A 12,076-nucleotide genomic window follows, 5' to 3' on the forward strand; every position below is an offset into this window, starting at 1 on the left:
CCAGTGCACATGGTTATGAGATTCTGTGTCTATGAATATTATCCATGTGTATGCTGTGTGGTTGCTAGGATGCCCCTCAGAGACTGAAATGCTGTGAGTGCTCTTTCTGTTTGCATACTGCATATCTAGGCAATGTGAAATTTTGATTAATTTGTTTCTAGTATTTGCTATTATGAGGAATATCTTCCCTAGAGCGACTTCAGGTTTCTATCTCGTCCAAGGCTGTGAAGATTGTGCATTTGATCTTCTCGAAAGACTGATTTTCTTCCATGCTAAGTATTTACTATTAAAGCAATGCAGTACTGTGATTGCTGTAGGGCAGGATTGTATACAACGCAGCATTAAACACAGCTGACGTTTCATTTTTACACTAATATTGAATACCCACCGCACAGTACACAGTCTTACAGTTATCCAGACAGAGAAACTGAAAAGTTAAGTATTATAATAAATATCCCCTGTCTTGCAACGTAAAACAAAACCTTTGATGTAGAGCTGCAACTCACAAGGGGGCCAGTATCACACATTGCAACCTAAGCCAAATTTTTTGAAACTTTAAACACAAATGTTGGAACACTAAATCCTTGTTTTAGGAGCCTATACTGAAGAGACCTTGTTTTTTTAGCACTTCTCAGCATCCTCCAGCCCTGAAATGTTACTGTATAACATTAGGTGCTGGAATTGTATTTACTGTTTTAATTTAATGCCTTCATGGTGTTGTAGTAATTGCCCAAGGACTCATTGGTGCAGGATATAGTGGAGATGCTCAGCTGTGATCAGATTAAGCTTTAATTGAATTCAATGGAAGAAATGAGGCAGCTGTTAAGACAATTCATTGCTCGTCTTCTTTCCCTGAACCATCCTTACGTCCTATGTGAAGTACTACTGGATAGTTTTCTAGGTGTTCTGTAGTTGTAATCTTGATTTTGTCCTCATCCACATCTCTTTCCAGATATTGTAACAAAGGAAGAGTTCTTAAGGAAGCAAAGAACGGAGACTATTATCTTCAGCAGAGAAAAGAATCTGAACACATATGAATGTATTGTACCTGCCAATATTGAGGCTGTCACTGCCAAGGTGCTTAGAGTACTCCATATCCCTTCAAAAGGCTGTCTGTGAATCTGTCTGCAATATATGTTTCTTCTTGAATAAAAGACTGACCAATTTACAGTTGCATCTTCTCTCTCTTGCCCACCTTCAATCTCAGATTTATATTTATTCTCCCAAATGGCTTTTATTTGTGCTTTTGCTTTGCTTTTTCTTTTTCATCCTCAGCCATATCCTTTTACATGCTCGCTCATTCTCTGTGATGACCCACATTGATGCAGCAAAATATGCTTTCATTTTCTATGCTCCATCCCTTATTCAGTTCCTTTTCATATCATAAGTATATATAAATGTGCGAGAGAGTAAGAGATACAAGGACCTAGACAAAAGAAAGGATAGCCTGAAACACAGACACAGGGGTGTACAGTACAAAGATAACAATGTCAAAGACAGAGATCTCATATCAAGTAGGGTGGATTTGATGCACAGCATGGAAAAAAAGGAGAATTAAAGTGATGGTTTTTTCTCTCACAAGCAGTAGCTGTTGTCTCTGAACAAAGAGCAAGTATGTGTGTTTGTGTATATATGTAAAACTGGTATTTTGCCATACTCTTCATCTTTAGATCAACCCATTTCTATTTTAAACCTTTTCAGAAAGCTATGAAGCTCAGCTGTTATTTGACTGACTAGTTGTAAACCAGTGGGAGGAGTTTGGACTTTAAAAGTATATTTGATTAAAAGGTTTTACATCAGTACAGTGGTAAATGGAGAGCTTTTCAGCTGATCCCATAAGGTATGGGATCCTTTATCTCGAGATTCCACAGCAGTGAATGTTCCTTTGTGACACTGTTATGACTTTGTTTTTAGAACAAGCATTGTCTCCTGGAAGCTGGAATAAGCTGCACGAAGGATTTAATCAAAGCCAAGATATATCCTATTGTTCTCTTTATCAGAGTCTCAGAGAAAAACATCAAGAGGTTCAGGTAACATATCAAACCTTTTGCATATTTGATATGCCGTCTTATTCAGTGAATAATTCTCGAGTCCAATAATGTTCTCACTGAGAGAAATAAAGAACCTCTGCTCTCTTCATCTGGTGCTTCTGTGTGCACTGTTTCCTCCCATGACTCCTCCCTGAAATCTTACAACCGGAAAAAGTAGGAATTCCCCAAATCTAGCACTCTCTCACTGTCACTGATAGCAATGAGCATTGTGGGAGGATGAGACTGAAGAACATGTGGTTTTCTCCATGCTCAGCACTCCCACAGCATTTTTTAAGGTAATGCTAGCTGGAAGAGGAAAGGTCGTAAACACTTGCACTCTCCCTGCATTCAGTCCTCTAAAATTGTTTCCCCATAGCAAATATTTTACCTTGGGGGCAGCATGGAGGTAAGGGGAGGGTAGACCTGGAGTAGCTGTCTTCTCCACTGCTTTTATTGCTTGTATATAGTCAGTAGAAAATAAATTCTTGATGGGACAGCTGGGACTATGGGATTAACTTAAAATGTAAGACATTTGTTTTTGGTCTGCTCATTTGATACAGGAAACTATTGCCAAAGCCAGAGACTGAAGATGAGTTTTTACGTATGTGCCGTCTGAAGGAGAAAGAACTGGAAGCACTGCCATGTCTTTACGCCTCTGTAGAAGCAGATGCATGGAGCAGTATTGAAGATCTTATCCGAACGATAAAAGACAGGATCGGAGAAGAGCAGCGTAAAACCATCTGGATAGATGAAGATCAGCTATAAAAAAAAAATAATGGAGCTCTTCGGTGACAAAAGGACATACCCAGGTGGAGCAGGGGCTTGCAGAATTCTCTGATCAGGTGCCCAGCACTCACTCCTGTTTCACCCTTGCTGGCTGGGCACTTCTGCTGGCAGAATGCATGTATGGAATGGAACTGGAGCTGTGTTGAGCAGCCAATGTCTCAGATGCTGGGGATCTAGGATGTGGGTCAGACCAGAGCCACCATCACAACTTCTGACCCACCGGCATCTCTTATGGGACAGCAGCTGTTTAACATGTGAGAAGGACAAAGATCTTGAGAGGGAGCTTGGGGTAATTTATTATGTTGAAAATATGGATCTCATTTGGCTCATTGAAAACTTCTGATGAGGCCAGATAAGTGGAATCTAAGAGGAATAAAGCATGAGGATTGGGCTAAAGGATATGGAATTGAGATGTGCCCCACACACACCCTGAGGTGAGATTCTGAACATACCCAATTAAGGAAGCTGAAGGCTGGTTGGTAGCAACAGAAACACTAGCTCTGTTGGCCGTGGCAGCTCTGTAGCTCTGTTTTTCTGTAACCATTTTAATCAGAAGAGAAAAAAATAGCTATTATTCCTGGCATTAATTAAAATGACAATTTCCCCTTCCTTTTTAAACTCCAGTTTTATTTAACAGTTTTGCAGGTTTCCTTTGTAGTCCTGGCACTTACAGGAAAAGAGACTCCACTGTCCCAGTGGCACATGAGATCTTTCCAGATCTGCCAATGTTTCATTGAGTTTATCCCTGCCTCTGCATTGTATTCATTTGTACATCTCTCAATTTTTAACATTTTTTACTTGTGGAAAGTACCATGGTGCCTTCTCCAGACAACAGGTTTTTCTGTTTCTCCACTGAAATCTGTATTTCTCTACAACATCATTGCCTGCCAACATGCCTGCTCTCAACAGGAGGGACTGCTCTGAGAAGAAGAAAAGGAAAATTTCATAAGCCAGTAATTGCTGCGAGCCACTCAGTCCTTGACCTCTCTGCCGTGACTGACAGCAAGGAGACCAGCAAGCATCACACTGTGCTGTGGCCAAGTAGGATGATATTTTCAGAAGTGTGTACGTGACTTAGAAGACCACATCCCATTTTCAAAAGTGCTTAACTCCTCAGAGAGTTTAAGTTCCACTGATAATGAGTGGGACTTAGACTCCTAAATCTCTTCAGTCTTTTAAAGTTTTTCCTCTATACATTAGACACTGTATTGAGACCGCCAAATTGATTCAATAAAACTGACCGGATAATAATGACTTGCACAACTGCTGATCTGAAATGCAATAAAAATTGACCTACAGATGAAGAGTTGTACATCCCGTTATCCTTAGATCCTTCATTCCTTGCCATATCCCTCCCTTTAAGATGCGTTTAATAACAATCTTACCTTTGCTTCTGTGTTCATCCCAAGTCCCCCATCTCGGTGCTTCAGGCTGGCGTGCAGCAGCTGGCAACAAAAAGACAAACAGAATCTAAGTGAAATATCTGCCTGGTTGCCCTCACTAGATTAACTGCTAGGTTGTCTTTGCAATGAGCTGCTGATGTGGTGGGCGTCTCTCAGGTAGATTGGGTCAGTTAACGTTGGCTTGTGTGATTGTGCTTTTCTGCTCTTCTCTTTTATGCACATCATTTTTTAACTAATGGTATCTTCTAGAAGTCATTTATGTCACTTTACATCTAACTTTGTGCTGCTGTGTTTCTCAAATTATTAATGTTTGAAAGACTGTTCATAGCTAGTGTTTCTCAGAGAATAGCTCTTTCCCTGCCCAGTGCCATCTGTTTGGTCTGTGCAAGCACGGGGATACTACTATTTTGCCATCTCTTTACAAAGTACAGGCTGCATACACAATTTGCAACTCCCTCCAGGGCAAAGAATAACGACCGATTGGTGTATATATAGAACACATTGGATGATTCTTCAGCAATCCTCTGTAGCTCAACCAGAAATAAGAAAGTATCGGTTGGGAAAGCTAAGCCTTTCAGGAACATTTCACATTCATTCCTAATGTCCTGATAGTGCAACCTTGTCTAACAGCTGCCTGTGGTTTGTTACTGCCTCTCTTGTGATAGTTTTGAGTTCACAGCTGAGCAATGGGAGGGGCTGTAAGAACATTTCTCAGCTGCTTCAGCAAAAAGTTCAGCCAGGTCAGTGTCAGATCCCTTCAGGATCAACCAGCTGGCTGCTGGACAGAACTCATAGGGTGTCCATGTCCCGCTGGCTGTGCTGCCGGGATCAGTAACACCTGGTGGAACGGCTAGAACAGACAGCGAGTGGGGCGGAGAGGATGAAGTACCTCAGACTGCTGTGGTTGTTTCTGCAGTGATCTTCTCTCACCACAGCTTTATTTCTGAGCCCTCTTCACACAGACAACAGCTGTGGATGTGATTTATCTCACTTAACTTTAGACATGGGAAAGTTATATGGCAAAGTCTAAAGGAGGTTCCTTTTACAATGAATGGAGATACACCTCCAAAGAGCTATTTGTCTAACTTACTGTAGATGGCTATCTAATGATGAGATGAATTGCCCTCTGAACTGTCTGGGGTTTTTTTCATGGACTATAGAAAGAAACTAGAGAATTAGCCTGGCCTTTAGCATTTAGCTTTTTGATCTGTAATTTAGGACAGCTAAACCACCTTATGGGAAAAGTGGACCAAGAGATTGAGGCAGAGAACAACAAACGATCTAATTATTTCTGTGAAACAAGAGAGGAGTGAATACATGGAACAGACTTTTCTTCCTGGTATCTGAGTACCTCTCCTGTAAATTCCCAGCTCTGAAGATGCTATAAGGCATTGTGGTTTTCTACTCATGTGATGCAAAGCAACCAGACGCTGTTAAGTGAAGTTCACTGACAGAGCTGTGTGCTGTAGCCTGCATAACCCTCATCTCTCTTGGACTCCGTAGAGAAGGACTGAAAGCTATATTCTCCCTTGACTTCTGGATGTGAACTCAAAGAGCAAATCTATAGCTGGAGCACATTCCCAGAACTGCAGCAGAGCAAAAGGGGCCATTATCATTTACACTAGCCGAGGAGGTGCTTCCGATCTAGACCCAAATGCTGTCCATCTAAACTGGAAGAAATTAACCTCTGCATCTTGTGAAACATGTTCAAATCTGCAGGCTTGAAAAGAGGCCGTGAATTTCCCTAAACGTCAGAGTGTTGGAATCAGTGTGGATTCCAAGTCCTGAACTGGCAGATTTGAAGTGCAAACTTGGAACTTGGACTGTAGATTGTTGCAGTATTTTTCATTCTGCTGTCTCACTTGTGAGGCATTGCTTTAAGCTACCAACCGCTTCCCTCCTCACATACACGTGTAATACATACAAACCTGGGCTCCTCATCACATATACAAATGCCCACCTAGGCATAGCCAGCTTCAGTAGTGATTGTACGGTTGAAAAACTGGAAGCAACGATTAAGAAAACAAAATGGAAATTGGAAATGTTGTAAGTGTTTGTTACAAACAGTATCACAACGGAATCCAAAGCAGACTCTCAGCCTGGTCTCAACAAAGTGTAAAGATGTGACAAGTTTTATGTTGGAGTATTCTTTGGGTGTTTTTATATTGTTAGACAGCACTTGGTGTAAGATTTGTGATCAACAACTGGACTTGCAGGTGCCACTGTAATTCAGGTAAATTCTCCAACTCAGTCTAATAAAGGGAAAAAATCAAGCCGCAGACCCGAGTTTGAACTGGATGCCGTGCTTGGACACCGGGGTTCAGACCAAGCTGCCTGACAGAGACATGTCTGGATACCAGTTGTATATGTCTATCTGAGGTAAGCAACGTTTACATCAATCCATTTTAAAATCAACTCACTCAAGGTTTTTAATTGAAGTCTGGGAACATTTCTCAGCAATTTGTATTTTAAGTTAAAAAAGGAGTTAACAGAAAGTCCGGGCAATTGCCCTGTATTTGGGATGCTACTTTTTCTGTAAAAAGGTGTAAAGCCTAGAATAATAACTGCCTTTCAAAAATTATTATTGGAAAACTACTTCTTCTTTCCTTTAAGAGTTCACAAGAGCTTGCTGAAAAATTTTCAGATGTAGATTGTTCTTTGGAAAATAGCATTGAAAAATTGGCCACTAGAAAATGCAATTGGAAAATTTTTCAATGGAATATTGTTCTGCTAGAAAATGTGTTTTCATCCAAATCAATTGTCTATGGAAATGTTTCCATTCTAACATTCCATTTTTAAAAAATTTAAAGTATTTCAATAATACGGAAGCAGTCCTTTTCAATATTTCACATACTTTCAATCTTTCACCTAAAAACATTTTTTGTTTTTATTTTTTTTCATTTTTATCGTTGAAATATTTTTAAAAGTCTACATTTAAACATTTGATTGAAACACTTGTTGAAGAAAATTTTGTATTTTATGTTTATATACTACAAAATAATGGAAGTAATGGCTTATAGCTGTCATTGGATGTGGTATAATGTCTATGATCATGAGAAGAAAATCAAACTGAACCTGGCTTTGCATTTTGTTTAACTCTGCTGCTAAAATGATGTATTATGTAAGTCAGTATCATGCAGTTCAGCACATTGGGGAATTGTTGCAGGTAAAAATTTCATGCAAACTTTATTACACAGAATTTGATAGTCCTTTGAATCAGGATTCTGGCTGGAGGCTAAGCTGTCAATCGGTCTGTCTGCAGCACAGACAGCTCTGGCAGTACAATTTGCAAGGGAGTAGGAACACACACAAAGCAGACTTTTGCCTATGAACTTTTAAGTGGAAATAGTTGCCAAAGCTGGAAAAATGCCTGTAAACCTGTTAGAGGTTTCTGTATTCTTTTATGCCAAGCTATTTTCATGGCCTAGGGATCGAAAACTCTGTAGCAAGGATGAAGTCAGGGAGACGCTATTCAGGTAGACTGACTTCAGCTCTGAGGGGTTCAGAGCGTGGGAACCCTGGAGCTGTCACGCAGGTTACAACACTGCATGGGCACAGAAGGCTGAGATGTCTAAGCAGCAGTTATTATGCTGTCCCCTGGAGACTGGAAAAGCAAGACACAGTTAAGGGTTTGGGACTGCTGGGAGAGCAACGTTCTAGGATTTTGCAATTATTTGAATTGAGTATGCCAAGTCGTTCAGCATTAATCAGCTTATACTGTGAAGCCTATCAAATGTGTTCCCCTTTGGTGCAGTTGCTATCTCTCTTGCTCTTGTTCAGTTCTGAGAACTGAATAGCATAGCACTATTTTGTGCTATATACCATTAAAAGGTACACAAGAATTCAAGAAAGAAATTGTGGTTTCTTTCTTGTAAGTTACTTTGTTTTCCCCGTTTCTCCTGCTTGCTCAGTTTCCAGAGTTCTTGTTTGCTCTCCACTCCACGCAATGTGTGGGCTGATTCGGGGTTTGTAGCCCTGAGATCCTTCATCAGAGCACTACTCTATGCAGTGGTCTAGTGCACCAAATGATTAAGGAAAGTGTGTAAATTGAAACTGTAATTCCAGAAGAACCGTGTGCTTTACCAGACTTGTCTGTAGAATAAAAAGGAGGCTCTCCCATGGATCAATGGAATGTGCCTTTTGACTTTGGAGACCAAATCCCGGTGTGATTTTTTGGTTCAAGCACAGTGGATATGGTTCTTTTGCTCTGGCAGCTTGGATGGCAGTACAGTCATTGCCTGGGACATCCCTGCTGGCATAGCAGGAGTTACACCGGCACCGCTGTGCAGGAGTCCTGCCCACACAATACCTGGGGGAACTGGGGTAACCATTCTGTCTGACACTTTCCTGAACAGAAAACCTAATTCAGCCAATGCAGTGCTGAAAGACTATGACACAAGATTTCCTCCCGTATCTTTCAGGTACTGCAGAATTCTGCTGTGCTCCCAGAAATCACACTTGATATTTCTGCAAAAGTATCTCTAGCCCTCAGGGATGATCCTGGACCCAAACACCAAAGCATCTGCCATTCTCAGGGACCTTCCCCTGACTCTTTCTAGTGTAAATTTTGATCCCTGTCTCTGAGCCTGCAAAAGCAAACAGAAGGCCTCCCATCCCTGTAGTTTTCATCTGTAGAACTAATGCTTTTTTATCAAAAAGGTGTTGTTAACATCTTTGTACAGATAGAGCACGTGGACAGAGAGCTGATGTGGCTGTCCACACGGGTCAGAGACACGGTCTGGCTCCCCAACCCCTGCGCAGTGCTGGCTCCCCTCGGTCTACGCTGCTCTAGTCTCAAGACTCTGAACGAGAGTATAATGCAAGTCTGGCAGCTGTATCAAGGATTTGAGTGGTGGCTGCCTTAAGCGGTGAGATTTCTAGTTTGATTTGAGAACCCTACCAGTAAGCCAAGTTAGAACAACAGGAAGCTCATCCACCCTCACTCCCCCGTCTCCTTTTTTCTGTTCCTCTGCTGCAGAAACTTTCTGATGTTCAGATCAGAGGCTCTCCGGGGTTAAATGCACCATTAGTCACTGGAAAAAAGGGAAAAAAAGACCCTTTAAAAGCAGATGGTGGATGACAGAGAACCTGTTTGAGAGTAAATATCTACAACAGCATGGCTGCTTCATCAGATATTAGCATCAAAAGCTGTCTGACAATTTAGCAACAAACAGCAATATTGATTTTCTTCCAAACTGCAGATACAGAAAGACAAAGATGGAGACACGGGTCTTTCATAGGATCCCCGTCATGCCTGGGCAAATAGCAAGACAGGGCCGCCAGACAGCAAAGTACCTGCAACACCCAATCCCGTCAGCGTGGTAACAGCAGCCTGCAGCTTAGAGGTTATTAAAGGATACACGAGATGATAGTTCAGCTCCAGGCTCGTCAGGAGTGTGTGCAGAATGGAGTGTTACCATCCCAGGGATGAAGAACTGGGACTGGGGCCAGGACCAGGCTGTTCCCACCAGGGAAAATGGGAAGTAGCGTAAAGTAGTGGAGCTGGGATGGAGTGTGGAAGAGCCCTGGGATGCAGCTTGCTTCCCTTGCTGTTTCCAGAAGATATGTCAATCAATTGCTACAAAGCAGTCCGAACAGTAATAGCTACCACTCCGCCTGTCCCTCCCTCTGATACAGCAGCCATCCTGACTTTTCAGGGCACTGGCAATATAGCCATTTTGCCACCTTGGCAGTCTGGAAAAATTCCACCTGAGAACTAAGATGTGACCGTTTTCTCCTTTATTCTCTGTCCCATTAACTTCTTTCTCACAAGTGGTAGAAAAGCCTTCTTGTGGTCAGCAGTCAGATCTTGGAACCATTTCTTGATGACAAGTGTTGGGTATATCCAGTCCTTTGGAGAACAGCTTCCTTTTTCTGATTTAAATTCACTGCAACTAGTGGTCTCACATCAATTATGTACACTTCTCCTTGTCTCTCTGTCTGAAATGTCAGTGAATCTGATAATTTTTGCTCACAGAAGAGGTGGGGAACTAACAAGGATCTCTGGCACAGCCTGCAGTGATTGCATCTACCAAGGCATTATCAAAACAGCAAGGAAACAGAAACAGGCACTGAAACTTGCTGAAGTTCAATCCCCTGCTCACAAACTAGTATTCAGAGAGTAACTCCTAACATAGTGCTTAAGAAGGCACCAGAGCACATCAGGACAGTGCTCAGGAAGGGCTACACAAGACAATCTCTAGCTGCGGTCATGGGAACATCCAGAATGTTCAGGAAAGAAATAAACATGGTAAGAAATAAAGAACAACCCATAATTAAACTGAGAGATTTATTCCTGGCATAAATAGACACAATTCCATTACCTTTCAGTTCTGTCTGAATATGCACCAGAAGGAACTAAGCCGGATATCGCCTCTGACCTAGTTGGAGTTCTTTGTAGTAGCATTACTGTATTGTTAAAATACTGTTTTAAGAGCCAATTTTTGGTTGTTGCCTTCATTTTTACCCCCTAGAGAAAGTCAGTGGGGTAAACTTCTATTAAATGAATGTGAAAAATTGATGCCTCATTCTAAGTGCACATTTATAAATATAACATCAAATCCAGTGGCTTACAACAGCTTCTCTCCCTAACAGCTCTGCCCTCCAAGCACTGCCTACCCTGCTGTAGTAATGGTCTTTCTCTGACCAGTCTCCTGAAACAGTCAAGCAGTCTTCCAAAGACAACCTTATGCTGGTGAGATTTAGCTTTGTCATTGTGGCACGTCTGCAGCATTTACTTCGCCATATCCCGGTGCTGAGCTGATTTGCTCATTATCAGATTGCTGTTTATTAATCAAAGCAGTAACAATGGGACAGAAAAGCTGGAATACAGCACAGACAGTGCTTCATTTGTTCCAACTGATTTTCCTATCACATTTTATTACTACTATTTACTTTGTATGCCTCAGGAAGATTGAAATGCACTGTGTAGTAGGGGTAGATATTTGAATTTCTCTTCTTTTTAGCTCTTGCTATTTCTATTACGATAGTCAGAACAGTAGGTTCTTCCAGCAACTAAGCCATTAGCTTCTCTGCTATAAAACAGCGTATGGAGGTTTTGTGATAATTAGACTCCACCAGTGTGTGAAGTCCTGCAGGTGGAGTCCTTGGGAAATCCACGAGAATCATGGATACTGGGCATATCTGAAAATTAGATCTCCAAGATGACATCTTACAAATTCTCAGCACTGACAAGAACCATTGCCATCGCTAAAGCAGCTAGAAGGCATAATGAGATAGCATGCAGACTAGGCATACACATATGCTTAGGCTAGGACGATCAGGTGGTTTCAGGATGAGGTTTTGTCTTGCAGTAACATTAACGGAGGTGACGGTGGTGATGCGTTTTCCTGCTTCTTCCTAGCTCTTTTCTAGCGTCTGAGATCACTGTTCACAAGCTGAATCTTGCAAGCTTCAGCCAGCACATCTAAAACATCGGGGAAGACCAGATGATTACTGTCAGGAGGTATGTGGTGGTTTATGGAAGTTGGCGCATGGGACAACAAAAAGACAAAGGATGGCACGTGCTGTAAGATTGCATGAATCGTCTCCTTTCCATAAACAAGGCTCACTGAGAACTAAAAGCAACTTCAAAATTGCCTGAAAAAACTATCAAAATCTGTGGTGAAGCTCCTATTTTCAGCACAGCTAGGATTTCACTCTAGAGTTTTATAAGCGTTTGAACTATATTTATTCTGAAATTGCCCCACTCAGTGAGTACAACAGGAAACCCATGGTTGGCTGCAACTGTAGGTGTGAGATGCAGTTGCGTGGGTAGGTGATGAGAATATATTTTTTAAAAAAGCTTTGTTTTCTACATTAATTTTATAATTAGCCTAATTCAGGAGTGAGGAGGCA

The 12,076-nt window shown here is 41.6% G+C and overlaps 1 protein-coding gene across 2 annotated transcripts in view; it reads left to right on the plus strand.

Annotated features, from left to right (window-relative positions):
• Positions 1 to 4,120, plus strand: part of CARD11 (caspase recruitment domain family member 11) — a 49,035-nt gene extending 44,915 nt beyond the window's left edge. For both annotated transcript variants that reach the window (XM_076350783.1, XM_076350784.1), the window contains 3 exons: positions 953 to 1,077; positions 1,915 to 2,030; positions 2,591 to 4,120. In XM_076350783.1, coding sequence (XP_076206898.1) covers positions 953 to 1,077; positions 1,915 to 2,030; positions 2,591 to 2,795 — 446 coding nt within the window. In that variant the 3' untranslated portion in view covers positions 2,796 to 4,120. The remainder of the gene's footprint in view (positions 1 to 952; positions 1,078 to 1,914; positions 2,031 to 2,590) is intronic.
• Positions 4,121 to 12,076: the final 7,956 nt, after the last annotated feature.

Source organism: Aptenodytes patagonicus, chromosome 13 (genome assembly GCF_965638725.1).
Source record: "Aptenodytes patagonicus chromosome 13, bAptPat1.pri.cur, whole genome shotgun sequence".
NCBI lineage: Eukaryota > Metazoa > Chordata > Aves > Sphenisciformes > Spheniscidae > Aptenodytes > Aptenodytes patagonicus.